This window comes from Ranitomeya variabilis, chromosome 2 (genome assembly GCF_051348905.1).
Source record: "Ranitomeya variabilis isolate aRanVar5 chromosome 2, aRanVar5.hap1, whole genome shotgun sequence".
NCBI classification, from domain to species: domain Eukaryota; kingdom Metazoa; phylum Chordata; class Amphibia; order Anura; family Dendrobatidae; genus Ranitomeya; species Ranitomeya variabilis.
Genome location: NC_135233.1, coordinates 1,110,429,597 through 1,110,446,501, shown reverse-complemented (window position 1 = coordinate 1,110,446,501; position 16,905 = coordinate 1,110,429,597). Strand labels below are relative to the sequence as shown.

At 47.1% G+C, this 16,905-nt stretch overlaps 1 protein-coding gene and 1 pseudogene across 3 annotated transcripts in view; both read left to right on the top strand.

Annotated features, from left to right (window-relative positions):
• EIF2B4 (eukaryotic translation initiation factor 2B subunit delta) overlaps window positions 1–833 on the top strand; it is a 41,908-nt gene extending 41,075 nt beyond the window's left edge. For all 3 annotated transcript variants that reach the window (XM_077291965.1, XM_077291964.1, XM_077291966.1), the window contains exon 13: window positions 587–833. In XM_077291965.1, coding sequence (XP_077148080.1) covers window positions 587–786 — 200 coding nt within the window. In that variant the 3' untranslated portion in view covers window positions 787–833. The remainder of the gene's footprint in view (window positions 1–586) is intronic.
• A 6,191-nt stretch (window positions 834–7,024) lies between these two features.
• On the top strand, window positions 7,025–8,084 carry LOC143809015 (uncharacterized; annotated as a pseudogene).
• The last annotated feature ends 8,821 nt before the right edge of the window (window positions 8,085–16,905 follow it).

Here is a 16,905-nt window from a genome sequence, read left to right as displayed (position 1 = left end):
CCGGGGTGGTCCTGCTCCCAACCGCGCTGCCCGGGGTGGTCCTGCTCCCAACCGCGCTGCCCGGGGTGGTCCTGCTCCCAACCGCGCTGCCCGGGGTGGTCCTGCTCCCAACCGCGCTGCCCGGGGTGGTCCTGCTTCCAACCGCGCTGCCCGGGGTGGTCCTGCTTCCAACCGCGCTGCCCGGGGTGGTCTTGCTCCCAACCGCGCTGCCCGGGGTGGACCTGCTCCCAACCGCGCTGCCCGGGGTGATCTTGCTCCCAACCGCGCTGCCCGGGGTGGTCCTGCTCCCAACCGCGCTGCCCGGGGTGGTCCTGCTCCCAACCGCGCTGCCCGGGGTGGTCCTGCTCCCAACCGCGCTGCCCGGGGTGGTCCTGCTCCCAACCGCGCTGCCCGGGGTGGTCCTGCTCCCAACCGCGCTGCCCGGGGTGGTCCTGCTCCCAACCGCGCTGCCCGGGGTGGTCCTGCTCCCAACCGCGCTGCCCGGGGTGGTCCTGCTCCCAACCGCGCTGCCCGGGGTGATCCTGCTCCTGCCCCCTCCGTGCTACCCAGGGTGATCCTCTTCTACCTTCTCTTGTTCTCCTGGCAGATGACCCTGATGATCTAATTGTGACCCGGAAGGGCAGATGTCCATTGAAAGACTGGGATAAGAACACGTCACTGCGGCTGCTGAACCTGGTGTATGACGTGACGCCTCCTGACCTGGTTGATCTGGTGATCACTGACCTGGGCATGATCCCCTGCACATCTGTTCCAGTGGTGCTTCGGGTGAAGAGTGGGGAGCAGTAGTCGAGACTCTTCACTCCTGTATTAATAAACCTGTATCTGCTCTGTTATGGGGTATCATGTTTCTCATTGGTATATTTGAGGGCCACAGAGCCGTGTATCCAGTGTACAGCACGGTCCTGGTGAGGGACGGACTCTTCTCACACGTGGGGCCTTCACATCTCTCGCCTCTGGAGGAGCCCCACACTTCGTCACTTACTTCATTGGTATTTTATGTGATTCCAACACAAAGTTACTATGATTTGTGCCGTGTACAGGAAATTATACAGTTAGGAAACGCACTATTAAAAATATAAATCTGACAATTGTGCTGAGCTTTAGTGTTCATCCCCCGAGTCAGTACTTTGTAGGACCACCTTTCTGTGCAGTTACTACTGTAGTCTTTGGGGTCTTTCTCTCCAGCTTTGCACATGTAGAGGTGACATTTTGCCCCTTCTTCTTTGCCCTCTCGCTCAGTTACATTGGATGGAGACGTCTGTGATCAGTAATTTTCAAGTCTTGTCACAGTATCACTGGATTTCGGTCTGGACTATGACTGCGACGTTCACACACAGGAATATGCTCTGATCTAAACCCTCCATTGTAGCTTGGGCAGGATGTTGAGGGTCGTTGTCCTGCTGGAAGTTGAACCTACGCCCCAGTTCTCACATCTTACGCAGCCTCAAACACAGGTCAGTCCTGGAGGAAAACCTGTTAATCTCCATCCATCTTCCCATCACCTCTGAGCAGCTTCCCTGCCCCTGCTGAAGAAAAGCCTCCCCGCAGTGTGATGCTGCCATCATGTGTGATGATGGGGATGATGTTTTCACTGTGATGTGCAGTGTTAGTTTTCTGCCACACTTGTGTTTTGTATTCAGCCCAAAAAGTTCTCATTTGGTGTCATCTGACCATAGCACATTCTTCCACATGCTCGCTGTGTTCCCTACATGGCTTTCTGCTAACAGGACTTCTGATGGCTTTCAAAAATGTCTTTATTCTTGCCCCTCTTTCATAAAGTCCAAATTTATGGGTTATACCACTGATTGTCCTGTGAACATATTTCCCCCCACCTCTCAGCTGTGGCTCTCTGAAGCTCCTCCAGTGACCATCGGCCTCTCGGCTGCTCTCCAAGTAGTGCTCTCCTTGTTGGGCTGTCAGGTTAGGAGGTCGGCCATGTCTTGGGAGGTTTACAGTTATGACATACTCCTTCCATTTTTGGATGATGGATTGATGCTCTGTGAGATGTTCAGAGCTTGGGCTATTTTGTTATAACAAATCTTTACTTTCCTCTTCTCCACAACTTTATCCCTGACCTGTCCGGTGGGCTCCTTGGTGTCATGATTTTGTTTGATCCCCAATGTTCTCACACAAACCTCTGAGGTCTTCTCAGAACATCTGTAGTTATACTGAGCAGGAATCACACCCGGGGGGGACGCAGTGTACTAATTATGTGATGTCTTGGGGCGATTGGTCACTCAGGATTTTATTTAGGAAGATCAGACTACAGGGGGCTGAATACTAATGCACAATGGGTACATTAGTATTTTTACAATGATTAGGAAACCCTGTATCGTTTCCCTAACACTTCATTAATACTTTGTACTGGTTGGAACAATATTAGCAGAACATAAACCATCACTACATGGTGATTCTAGAGGCCTATCGACAGGTCACTCCAGACAAGAGACAAAATGCTGAGAAACATGGAGCAACCAGTCTGTCTATGATGTAATAAAGATACATTTACAGTTACAATCAAAATTACAAAGAGCAATAACAATTACTAGATATGTAAAGGCAAGATCATTGATAAAAAAAAAAAAGGTCTCTGGTAACTGGAGTCTGGGGTCTATACGAAACTATAGGGAGAATGGTTTTCCTCCTGGGAGTATTAGTAACTGAATCTTAAACGGTATGGATATATATCTCTCGTAAGGAGTCAAACCCAGCTTGTTCTGGGGATGTCTGATCTCCCGCCGGCTACCCACTCTTGTATCTCTGGGGCCGTCTCTTCCATAAGTTGGTCGATCACCTCCCGGAGGGCAGCTGTGGGGTGGGTAGCCCTACCATCGAGTCAGCGGTTGCTGTGCTGTTGGAGTTGCCTACCAAATTCTACATAGGAGGCCCCCTGAAAAGAAAAACTGGAACTTGCGATGTCTCTCGGGGGTGATGGTAAAAATAGCCAACAGGGTGTCCTTAATAATCCAGGCAGTCCAGAGGCCCAAGCAACCGGACTGCATCCTGTTCCTGAAAAGTCAAACTAGTCCACAGGTATTTGGTCCAATCACCTGTGGGTACCTGGTGCATCAGGGTCTGAATGCTATACAGACGTTCATCAACCTCTCTGTTGCTCTCAATAAATACTGGCACATCTCTGTAGCAGGTATTTCCTTTGTGGTGGACCATCATGGTGGTAGGGGCCCAGACCGTCAGACGTGGAACTAGAACTCCCAAAACTAATTCCATAGTACAAGCCCTCTCCCAGTTTGTGGCTTCAGGTCACAGTGCCAACAACTCCTGGATTTGGGCTGCTTGGGACTGAGTATTTGATTCCAGACTTACACGGTTTCCTTGATTTGACATACAGTTCAATTCCTCTTGGTCAACCTTATAGTTCTCGACGACATTCTGGGCATCCCAAAGGACCAATTCCTGGATCAAATCTGACAGTGTTGGTGGTTCAGTATTTGATCCATCAAAGCTGGCACAGGTCATGTAGGTGCAGTTTCCCATTGAGGCTGTATATCTACTCCTCTCCTTATTTCAAGGACGAGGGGGTTTGGACATGATGGCTTCCGCAGCCTACTGTGTATGCCTCACCTATGGTCTGCGAACACCAGTCCCAATCAGCTCCCCCTGATCAGCTGAGTAGTATCCCACTGCTGCCACCAAGTGTGGAGACTCCAGGGTCAGTGAGTGCTCATCCGCTGGCCTGGCTGTCTTTAAAAATACCGCACTGGCCTGGGCTCATCCCACAGATCATTTTCAAGGGTGCCAACGTTTCTGGCCATAACTGTGTGTGATTGATATAGAGATATATATATATATATATATATATATATATATATATTATACACAAACATGCATCTCACAACATTAGAATATCAAAATTAATTTCTTCATTACAAAAAGTGAATCTTACATAGTTATTACAAACCGTGATCTATTTCATGTGTTTATTTCTGTTAATGTTGATGATTATGGCTTACAGCCAATGAAAACCCAAAACTCAATATCTCAGTAAATTATAATACTTTATAACACCAGCTTGAAAAATGATGATAAATTCCGAAATGTTGTCCTACTGAAATGTAAGTTCAGAAAATACATTCAATACTTGGTCGGGCTCCTTTTGCATCAATTACAGCATCAATGCGGCGTGGCATGGAGGCGATCAGCCTGTGGCACTGCTGAGGGGTTATGGAAGCCCAGGTTGCTTTGATAGCAGCCTTCAGCTCGTCTGCATTGTTGGGTCTGGTGTCTCATCTTCCTCTTGACAATACCACATAGATTCTCTATGGGGTTGAGGTCAGGCGAGTTTGCTGCCAATCATGCCCAGTGATACTGTTGTTTTTACACCAGGTATTGGCCCTTGTCCACACTGCCAAAAGTACCAAGTGCTGCTGGAGAATGACATTCCCATCTCCAAAAAAAACTTGTCGGCAGAGGGAAGCATGAAGTGCTCAAAAATGTCCTGGTAGACGGCTCTGCTGACTTTGTTCTTGGTAAAACAGTGGCCTTTCACCAGCAGATGACATGGCTCCCCAAACCATTACTGATTGTGGAGACTTCACACTAGACCTCCAGCAGCTTTGATTGTGGCCTCTCCACTCTTCCTCCAAACTCTGGGACCTTGATTTCCAAATGAAATGCAAAATTTACTTTCATCTGAAAACACCTTGGACCACTGACAACAGTCCAGTTCTTGTTCTCCTTGGCCCAGGTAAGATGCTTCTGGCGTTGTCTATTGGTCATGAGTGGCTGACACAAGGAATGTGACACTTGTAGCCCATGTCCTGGATACGTCTGTGTGTGGTGGCTCTTGAAGCAATGACTCCAACAGAAGTCCACTCCTTATGAATCTCCCCAAAAATGTTAAATGGCCTTTTCTTAATCCTTTCAAGGCTGCGGTTATCCCGGTTGCTTGTGCACCTTTTCCTACTACACTTTTTCCTTCCACTCAACTTTCCATTAATATGCTTGAATACAGCACTCTGAACAGCCGGCTTCTTTAGCAATGACCTTTTGTGGCTTCCCTTCCTTGTGGAGTGTGTCAATGACTGCCTTTTGGACATCTGTCAAGTCAGCAGTCTTCCCCATGATTGTGGAGCTACTGAAACTGAAGAAACCAGATTATATCTTAATTACCAAGACAACCATGTTTAGCAAACCAAGAAGAATTGACTTTTTGTCTGTATATTGGCTTTTGGATTTAAGTGTTGATTTCTGGTTGGTCAAGAAAAGAGTTTTGTTTGTGTAAGCCTGGAATATTGACTTGTAAGTTGATATTTGATATCCTAGTGTGCTCATATCCTTGATGAATAGTGAGGTCTGCTGATATGCTAACTATGCATTGTTTTACGGAGTCAGTTTGTTGACTTCGAAAGCAGAGAGGGAAAAACTATGCAAATAGTTAAAATATTCAAGTAATACTTCTTGATCTCATCACCATTGTTACCCTTATCTGTGATGTTGGACTAAAGGACACTTGTTAGATCTAAAAATAGGTTACATGCCACTATACTGTATAAAGAGACTTTTTTTCTTCTGGTCAGGGTGACTCTTCAGAATCTCATCTTAGGCTACTATGGACCCGGCTGATAGAACACATGACTGCTTCATTGACCGTCACTGAAACCCCAGAGACGTCTTAAAGAATCCAGGTTGGGTTAATCTGTTCAACTGGCTTCATACCTCCCTGCTCTCGGTTAGCTTCCTAAGCTTGTCGTTACCTCCTCACGGTGGGGGCCCGCCAAAAGTGGGGAGCCACTGGTGGGAGTATGCGACACAGGATGCAGCTCTAATCCCGGCTAGTCAGCGGAAGGGTGAAACTGTAATTTGCACCATCTTGGGTATTTGCTGGAACTGTTCTGTATGCTATTGTGTATTGGTGGTTCAATAAATTGTTGCCACGCTGTTTTACCCTCACACTGTGTTGTCTGAGTAGTTTTCTGCCCATGGGGAGAGCGAGCAGGAGTTCAGTGGTATGATCCCTGGTCCATGCAGTCTTGCAAAAGACAGCCGGGCCAGCGGACGAGAGCACTCCATGACCCTTGTGTCTCCACACTTGGTGGCAGCAAGTGGGATACTACTCAGCTGAGTGGAAACGGGGTAGCTGCAGGGGACTGGTGTTTGTAGACACCGTCAGAACTTCACAACCAGGGAGGCATACAGTGAGACCAGCGGACCATTGATGAGACATACACAGTAGGTTTTGGATGCCACCGTGTTCAACCCCCACCAACTCAGCCTTGGGAAGAAGACCAAAGTGGATGTATAGCTGCAACAAGAAACAACTACAGGAGCTGTGACAGCTTTGATGGATTGAATACCGGACCACGGACACTCAGTCAGATTTGACCAAGAATTAGTTAGTTGGGATGCCCAGAACGTTGTGGAAGATGAAAATTCTGCTGAAGTTGACCCAGAGAAAATAAGCTGCTTGCCAAATCCAGAATCCAGTGGTAGTCTGGAATCTAATACCCATTCACCAGCAGCCCGAAACCAGGAATTGTTGATTGCATTGGGACCCAGAGACTTAGTGAGGAGAGGGCTTGTGTTATTGAATCAGTTTTGGGAGTTCCATTACCCCTACCACTAACGCCAGACCCTACCTCCATGATAGCCCACCACCAAGGAAATCATCTTCACTACAGAGATGTAACAGTGTTTAATGAGTCCAACACAGAGGTTGAAGAACATCTGAAAGATTTTGAAACTCTGAAGATAATGCATCAGGTGCCCATAGCTGATTGGACTAAATACCTGTGGACTAGTTTGACTGGTCGGGCACGGGATGCTGTCCGGTCGCTTGGGCCTCAATACTGTCTGGACTATGGAACTATTAAGGATACCCTGCTGGCACTTTTTTCCACGACCCCCAAGAGATATTGCACCAAGTTCTGGACATTGTCTCGCCAGGGGGTTTACTATGTAGAATTTGGCAGTCAACTTCGGAGACACTGCAACCCCTGGCTTGGCTGTAGGGCTACCCACTTCACTGCTACCCTACGTGATTGTGCTTAAGCAAGTTATTGAGAACATGGCCCCAGAAATTCGAGAGTGGGTAGCCGACCGGAAGCCCGACACTCCAGAGCAAGCAGCCCCATTGGCTGTAGAATGTACAGCCAACCGACCCCACTGGAGACAAAATATGCTCACTGATCCAAGAAGACCCTTGAACCAAAGATTTGACCGACCACCAGGAAAAAGGGTTACCAACAGTACCCGTGAATTGCCCAACCCACGGTGCTGTTATACATGCGGGCGACTTGGACACATTGCCAAAGATGGCCAAGATGAGCCATCAGAGTCTGAGGGGCACTGGCCCTGGGATACGCCAGCAAAGGATGAAGTGATATACCCTGTTCACACTATATGGCAGGTTGACCACTCTATACCAGCCAACCTCCATATCCACCTACAGCCAGTCAAGGTCAGTGATATCAAGGCCCAGGGCCCTCAGAACATTGGGTCTTCCATCACCCTAGCCAGCCCAGATATTGTACCACCAGAACACCATTTACCAGACTGCCAAGAGGCCTTCCCCAGGACTGAGGGTAAGCACTTGGGAAATGGGAGAATTTTTGTGGGCAATTTACTGGCCAATGTACGAGAGAAGTAGCTGGAGGAGTTGTTCCATCAGTAAGGGAGGATCCGTACCATCAAGCTGAAGAATCATGGGGGAGGCGGTGCCACACCATTCGCCTTCATCACCTTCCAGGTTCCATGGGAGGCAAAAAACGCCGTGAGTGGAAGCAATGGATACGAGTTCGGTTCTCATTGTTTACGTGTGGAGTTTTCCAGGTCAAGCAGGAGACCAAGAGGAGGTTATGGAGGACTCCGCTGGAGGAAAGGGTCACTTTCTCAGCGAACTGAATACAGAGTCCTCGTCTCAGAGCTTGCCCCTTTGGGAAGTTGTCAGGATCTAAAAGATCATATGAGAAGCTGGAGATGTATGCTATGCTGATGTGCACAAGGATGGTACAGGGATTGTGGAGTTTGTTCGCAAGGACGACATGGAATATGCTTTGAGGAAACTGGATGATACAAAGTTTCGTTCTCAAGAAGGTGAAACCTCTTACATTTGTTTCTCTGCTTAGGCCCCTTTCACACTAGCATTTTTTGCAATCCATCGTTTAGGGCAAAAAAGAATCCTGCAAATGTGCCCGCAGGATGCATTTTTTGCCCATTGCTTGTATTAGCGACGGATTTCCACACGTCGCATCTGTCGTGCGACGGATCCGTCGTGTTTTGGCGGACCGTCGTCACAAAAAAAGTTCAATGTAACGTTTTTTTGTTCGTCGCGTCCGCCATTTTCGACTGCGCATGCGTGGCCGAAACTCCGCCCCCTCCTACCCCGGACTGCAGAATGGGCAGCGGATGCGTCGAAAAACTGCATCCGCTGCCCACATCGTGCAAAAAATTCACAACGTCCGTCGGTACGTCGGCCCGACGCATTGCGACGGACCCGTACCGACGGAAGTGTGAAAGAGGCCGTAAAGACATGCTAACAGATAGGCCTCCAATCATCCTTCTGCACTTATCGGGGACAATCAGGTGAGGCTACTTAAGATGGGGGAGGTATGTGACGATATCGCATTTAATCTGAATTACCCAGACATATTGTTTCAGTAAACCAGGGATATGAGCTAGAGTTCATGTGAGAATTATATTACATTATTGCAATGAATTCACTGGCTGCCATTTGTTGACTGGCTGCTGATTAGCTATTGTATCTGTCCTTGTATTGCAGTCCTAGTGTTGTTCTACTATCTTTGGGAAACAAAGGCGCAATGTTTGAATGTTTGTTAATATGTTGATGACCCATTGGTGCTCTGCAATATGAAGGACAATCTAAGCATGTTGTATGAACACTCCTGCAGTGAGGGATGGCCTCCTACCTCCTTCCCCAAGCCTGTGGTGAAATGGCTGAATGAGAAGTTGTGACTAGTGTTGAGCATTCCGATACTGCAAATATCGGGTATCGGCCGATATTTGCTGTATCGGAATTCCGATACCGAGTTCCGATATTTTTGCGATATCGGAAATCGGAATCGGAAGTGTGCGGTGTGTATGGTTCCCAGGGTCTGGAGGAGAGGAGACTCTCCTTCAGGCCCTGGGATCCATATTCATGTAAAAAAAATAAAAAATAAAAAATAAAAAATATTGATATACTCACCCCTCCGGCGGACCCTGGAGCTTAGCGGTGCCTCCGTTCCTAAGAATGCAGGGAGTGAATGACCTTCGATGACGTCGCGGCTTGTGATTGGTCGCGTGACCGCTCACGCGACCAATCGCAAGCCGCGATGTCATCGAAGGTCCTTCACTCTGCATTCTTAGGAACGGAGGCAGACGCTTGGAACGGTGAGAGCCGGGGCCGTCAGAGGGGTGAGTATATCAATATTTTTTATTTTTATTCTTTATTTTATACATGAATATGGATCCCAGGGCCTGAAGGAGAGTTTCCGCTCCTTCAGACCCTGGGAACCATTCCGATATTTTGTGTCCCATTGATATGCATTGGTATCGGTATCGGCGATATCCGATACTTTTTTGATATCGGCCGATCTAATCCGATACCTTTGCATATCGGAAGGTATCGCTCAACACTAGTTGTGACCTATAAAAAGGAGGATCTGCCTGTGTTCAGAGAAAATCTACATTACAGAAGTCATGGCATCATCACTCCAATTGAAGAAATACAGAGCTGCCACATTTGACCATCGCTGAACCATGGACACGTTTGGAGAAAGCCAGGATGGGATCCGCTGGTCGCCTGGTTCCATGGAGACGTTTAGAGAAGCTAGGTTGTGTTTCTTGGATCAACTGGTGCAACGGATCTCACAGTGGAAGGGGCATCGACTTCGCTCACCTCGGGAGAGGGGAGAAAAGGACCCAGCAGGGATCAGCTCTCTGACGCCACCACTTGCTCCCTCCCAGTGAAGGGGGATATATCACCAGTCCAGGCTGGGGATATATACACTACTCAAAAAAATAAAGGGAACACTAAAATACCACATCCTAGATATCTCTGAATGAAATATTCCAGTTGCAAATTTTTATTCATAGCATAGTGGAATGTGTTCAGAACAATAAAACATAACAATTATCAATATAAATCAAAATGAATATCCCATGGAGGTCTGGATTTGGAATGATACTCAAAATCAAAGTGGAAAATCAAATTACAGACTGATCCTACTGCAGTGGAAATGCCTCATGACAAGGAAATTATGCTCAGTAGTGTGTGTGTGGCCTCCGCATGCCTGTATGACCTCCCTACTGTACATCACCTGGGCATGCTCCTGATGAGGCGGCAGATGGTCTCCTGAGGGATTTCCTCCCAGACCTGGACTAAAGCATCCGCCAACTCCTGGACTGTGGTGCAACATGACGTTGGTGGATGGAGCGAGACATGATGTCCCAGATGTGCTCAATTGGATTCAGGTCTGGGGAACGGGCGGGCCAGTCCATAGCTTCAATGCCTTCATCTTGCAGGAACTGCTGACACTCCAGACACATGAGGTCTGGCATTGTCCTGCATTAGGAGGAACCCAGGGCCAACCGCACCAGCATATGGTCTCACAAAGGGTCTGAGGATCTCATCTCGGTACCTAATGGCAGCCAGGCTACCTCTGGCAAGCACATGGAGGGCTGTGCAGCCCTCTAAAGAAATGCCACCCCACACCATTACTGACTCACTGCCACACTGGTCATGCTGAAGGATGTTACAGGCAGATCGCTCTCCACGGCGTCTCCAGACTCTGTCACGTCTGTCACATGTGCTCAGTGTGAACCTGCTTTCATTTATGAAGAGCACAGGGCGCCAGTGGCGAATTTACCAATCCTGGTGTTCTGTGGCAAATGCTAAGCGTCCTGCACGGTGTTGGGCTGTGAGCACAAGCCCCATCTGTGGACGTCGGGCACTCAGACCATCCTCATGGAGTCAATTTCTAACCGTTTGTGCAGACACATGCACATTTGTGGCCTGCTGGAGGTCATTTTGCAGGGCTCTGGCAGTGCTCCTTCTGTTCCTCCTTGCACAAAGGCTGAGGTACCGGTCCTGCTGCTGGGTTGTTGTCCTCCTACGGCCCACTCCACGTCTCCTGGTGTACTCGCCTGTCTCCTGGTAGAGACTCCAGCCTCTGGACACTACGCTGACAGACACAGCAAACCTTCTTGCCACAGCTCGCATTGATGTGTCATCCTGGATGAGCTGCACTACCTGAGCCACTTGTGTGGGTTGTAGGGTCTGTTTCATGCTACCACGAGTGTGAAAGCACAACCAACATTCAAAAGTGAACAAAACCTCAGCCAGAAAGTAATGGTACTGAGATGTGGCCTGTGGTCCCCACCTGCAGAACCACTCCTTTATTGAGTGTGGTGATAATTGCCAATAATTTCCATCTGTTTATTCCATTTGCACAACAGCATGTGCAATCAGTGTTGCTTCCTAAGTGAACAGTTTAATTTCACAGAAGTTTGATTTACTTGGAGTTTTATTCTGTTGTTTAAGTGTTCCATTTATTTTTTTGAGCAGTGTATATAAACCTCCCGGCCATCACTGCCAGAGTTCTGTATGGTATGGTATTCTGCCATCAGTTCTTGTTTGAAATAAGGCCAGTCCGACAGCAGGCTTTTATTGGGTCAGAAACCAACCCTGGAGTAGCGTATAATATAACCAACCGAGCATGTGGACGTGGGGATTTGTGAATTTAGACAAAAGAGCAGCCCAAGATTAATGTTATATTTAATCGCCGAAAAGGCGCACTAGAAATATACAGGTATATATTTACAAGAATGATATACAGGTATACAGTCAGGAGTGCAGAACAAAGATAGGGTATAGATAGGTTGCAATTACCGTGTTATGTAGCATGTGACCACAGGGAAGCGCTGATGGATCACAGGTCCAAATCTTAGTTACAGGCTTTCCGGGCTGCGTCAGCTAACGTATCCTCCTGCCCATGGAAGAACTAAGTCCAAAATGAAGGGCTGCTTTTTATCTCCTAGGCTGTTCCCTCACACATCTGCTCCCACCCCTGGGTGGTGCAGCCTCGCTCCTACCATCTCGGAGAATATGATTTTCTGTCCAGAACCGTGGATCGACCATAACTTTCCGTTTGACGCTCTCAATGGGTCGGTGGTGCTCTCATGGAGTTCCGCTAGATTTTATCTGCGCATAGAGACTAAATATGCCTATGATATGTAATTGCTGGTAGCTATGCTTCGTAATTCCATTATGCAGGGTTCTGGTGGTGGCTAAATAATATGGGCATGTAGGGAAAGGAACGCCGATTCGGAGTATGTGCTCAGCTAGTCTCAGGGATATTGCATTCTGTATAGGTCATTTTCCAGATTCAATACCTCAGAGCCTGCTGTGACTTGTTGTGCAAAAAGGCAGAGATCCTTACCTGCCCAGGCCTCCAAACGAATGCACTATCGGGATGCTTTGGACCCACATAGTTAAGATGGCAGTAATGTTGAGGGAGGATCTAAAGTGATCATTCACGGTTAACTCAGTGATTTCCAAATTAATCTACAGGGCGTTGCCGGCAACTGAAAATGACCAGACGGAGACGTGTGTCTCTGTTTGGGGGGATCAAGCAGATCTCTGGGCCCCCGTTTATTGTGTATAACTTTTCATAGTCATAGAAATTATACTTCAACCAATCAGCATAAGAACACGCTCACAGTTCTTAACCTATAAGAATGCAGGAACAGTCTGTACGTCAAAGTCTCGTAGAACAATACACCCCCTCAGTCTCATGTTCTGTTCAGATTGCAACAATCAAGGTCTCATAACAGCTGTAAACTTTAGCCTAGTAACAAAATGTATCTTAAAACAGCAAAATGGAGTCGAAAAGCACAAAATGGAGAATCTTTCTTAATTTGTCCCTTCACATTCCGCCCTAGATAAATTTTGTTAATTATTTCCAGCATCAGAGGTACTATCCCAAGCTATAAGCTCGAGGAGTACTGGTCTTCACATGGCTGGTGCCATGTTACCAGCCATGGCTGTTGAGGCGTACCCATCCCCCCTGTATACTAGAATTTACGAATAACAATTATTGATAACAGTGGTGGGGATCTTTTGAAGATAGCTATGCGCTTGGCTTCAACATCTTCATCAGGTAACTTTGTGAAATCGGTGTAGAGAAGAGCAGGGGTAGCAACGCTCTTGGTTTCATCATTAGTTGTCTTAGTGCAGAATTTCCTAATACATACAGAAATACACCAAAGAACAAGTTTCAGTATTACATACATAACAAGGATAAAGGCAGCGATGTGTAACAAATTTTGCAAGATTTCAGCTATCCAGCCCCAAGTCCCTCAAACCAATTGGCTGGATTAAGAAAGGACTTCCACTGCTTCACTTCTTCCTTTGGGGACATTCTCTGCATCATCATTAAGCGGTCTCGCGGGGTCCGGCAGAAAACCTCAGTCTGGCGTGGATCATCAGGTTCCTGTAGAGTCAGTGTTTCTTGTAACTGTTTACGCTGAGAGCGTGTGGTCACCATAGCTGGTATGATCATTTCAACGGGTAGGAGAGCAGCAGCTTTTGCTTGCATATCCGCAAAGGCGTTACCAACAGTCTGTGGACTGTTCCTAGGACCGTACACCTTTATTTTGATAATGGCCACCTGGGTAGGTAATTTGATTACGTCCATGAGGGTTTTAACAGCTTCAGCATTCTTCACTGGAGTCCCGGCGGTAGTAATAAACCCTCGATTGGCCCATAGGGCTCCGAAATCATGAGCAATACCAAATGCATACTGTGAGTCCGTGTATATATTAGCCCGCCTGTCTTTGGCCAGAGCACATGCAGTAGACAGAGCCTGAAGTTCTACTTCTTGTTCTGACAGGGAGGGAGTGCAGCTCCGTGCACTACAGTGTCTTCTGTAGTAACAGCGTATCCGGTGTGGAATCTGCCAAAATCATCAGCATATCTTGAACCATCTTTCAGGGCATTGTAGAGAGGTTGCATTATGCGGGATGCGTCCGGTATCCACTGACGAAAATAGGTACATAGTCCAAGAAAACGCTGGAGTTCAGTCTCATCTTTCGGAAAAGGAAGGGAACTGACGGCTATTTTTCTTTCTTTTGTGAGGTGTCTGACACCCTGAAGGAGACAGTGACCCAAAAATATCACGTGACCAAGGCAGAACCGAAGTTTCGAGGCCGAAACCCAACAGATTAGATCTGCCAGATACTTGAGGAGGCTAACAGTGGCAACAATGGCTTCCTGCTCTGTCCGTGCACACAACAAAAGATCATCCACACACTGAAGCAGCATGACATAGGGGTGATCTAACTGCCAGGGTAAAAGACACTCGCCCATATTTTTTGCAAACTGATTGGGACTATTTTGGGCCCCTTGTGGCATAACTGTCCGCGTCAATTGTCATCCCTGATAAGTGAATGCAAACAGAACTGGCAATCTGGGTGTAATGGAATGCTGAAGAAGGCATTGGCAAGGTCGATAACCGTGAACCAAGCAGCATCCTGAGATATCTGGGACAAAAGAGTATGTGGATTAGGCACCACCATTGTTTCCAGAACAGTAACTGCATTAACTGCCCATAGATCTTGTACCAGCCGGTACACAGGGGGTTGGCCGGGTGGGGTCTTTTTCTTAACGGGAAACAAGGGCGTGTTACATGGGGAAACACGGCACCATTATCGAGTAACGTTTGTATTTGCCCCTTGAGGCCCCGCTCCTGATCATGTTTTAAAGGGTATTGATGGACTTTGGGAAAAGGGCACCAGATTTGAGAAACACTTTTACTGGTTCTACAGGCATTATTGGGGGTGGATCTGGACCTATCAGGGCCATCATAACCGTAGGAAGGGCATGTAGGATACTGATCTCCACATTATGTTCATCTGCATAGGGGTTATATAACGTAAGGACCATCTGACCATCATCTTGGAATTGTATTCTGGAGCAGAACTATGATAATAAATCTGCCCCCAGTAAATTTACCGAACATATAGAAGAGATTACGAACTGAACAGTAACTTCAGGGAAGGGTCCCAATGGGATGGGTTTTGTAAGAGTATATTTATTGGGTCTGCCATCTACTCTAATTAAACAAGCTCTTGGTCTGAGAATTGACATGGTGGGGCTTGGGAGGGAGATTCCCAGACATAGGGTTAAAAGGGATATTGGAGAACTGAATTTGTGTAGGGTGGGAGGGCTGGAGCTGAAGTCTGTTGTGTGGGCCACTGATAAGGAACGGAGCTGCGTCTTTGCAGCTGTGGGGGGGGGGCTGAGATTGGAGCAGGAATCGCAGCTACTGGTTTAACCTTTTGATTTCCCTGCTGATGCAGAATGGGCTAAGTTCTGTAAACCTTTTTTTTTTTTTTTTTTCTTCTTACTACTTTTAATGCATCATTCGGAATGGAAGTCTCAATATCGGGTCTAACTGACATTATTGCCTCTATCAATTCAGATTTAAGGCCGGACATTAAAGCTGCCACAAAAAGGTGTGAATGGGCTTTGTTACAATGGAGAATCCCAGATCTTTAAATACTACCATAAGACGCTCATAGAACTTCTCGGCAGTCCAGGATATATTGGTGCCTTGGGGTTAAGGGGCATAGGGCTTACAGTCGGGAGTAGAGGCTTAATTTTCTGGGGAGGGACCATATTATCTAGCAGGGAGACCCCCTGTCCCAAATTTTTGATTGTTTGCTTTCCCAACACATTAATCTCAGTCACTTTCTCAGTTCCTTCTAGTACCACAAAACATCTAGTTTTTTGTCATAATAATAGACAACTTTCCCTTTTCAACATGACAAAACAATCAGAATTCACATCCTCTGTTGATCCTCAATTTGCTATATATCAACCATTCAACTTGAAGCAGGTGCTTTAAACAAAACACAAATCTCCCAGCGCGTACTACACCAAGGATAGAAAATACAGAGAAACTTAGAACGCAGCTATGTGCCCCCTCCATACCAGAGACACTGCAGAGATAAGAAAATTGCAGCATTCCTCAGCACAGAAAAAAGAAAGCAATAGCACAGCTGTTTGACCCCTCCCATCAGGTATCTTAGAAATTTCACACAGAAACAGAATACAGCAGTTCTCAGACTTAATTTCTACAAAACCTTCATCACACAATTCACATGTCAGACCACCTTAGAAAAACCAATGATTGAGAATATTTTCCCCATCTTTGGGCTAACAATATCAGATTCATCACACAAATTCAAAGTCTTCTTCTTCTTCCACGGAAACTGATTCTCCTTTAGAGCTAAATATCCTTACTTTGTCATGCACAATACCAGAGCGGCCGTATTAGTTTTGTTCCACTGGGTTTACCTGTCCCCCTCTGGGACAACCCAAAATCGCAGTACTCCGTGAAAGGAGGAGGGCGTCTCAGACTTTCCCTCCAGATACCCCTGGACATATACATATATATATTCCTGAGTTGCGCATCCTACCCAATCTTCGATCACCTTACCGCGCCTGATTCTAACAGTGATCAGGAATTCAGGATATTTTGACTATAAAGAGAATTACATCACTGGTCAATCCGGGGTGTCCGTCCCTTATGAGGTACGGTTTGAGCACTGGGCTCCCAACGGAACTACACCTCTATATGATTCCACCCAAGAATCACCCCACCATCGGGGACAAACCTCAGATCCTCTTTGCAGCAACAAACACTGGAAAACCACACCAAACGGTCAGTCTGGACAGTATAACTGCCAACTTACCGTGGTTGTTGTGGGGGATGATCAGTCCCAATTTTTCAGTGCCTGCGTCCGGTCCGGGGGTCCTTTGTCTTGTTTTCCTCCGGGGGGCAGAGGCGTTCCTGCTTGGTGCCCCATGTTTCGGGCGCCAACTGATGAGGGAGGATCTAAAGTGATCCTTCACGGTTAACTCAGTGATTTCCAAATTAATCT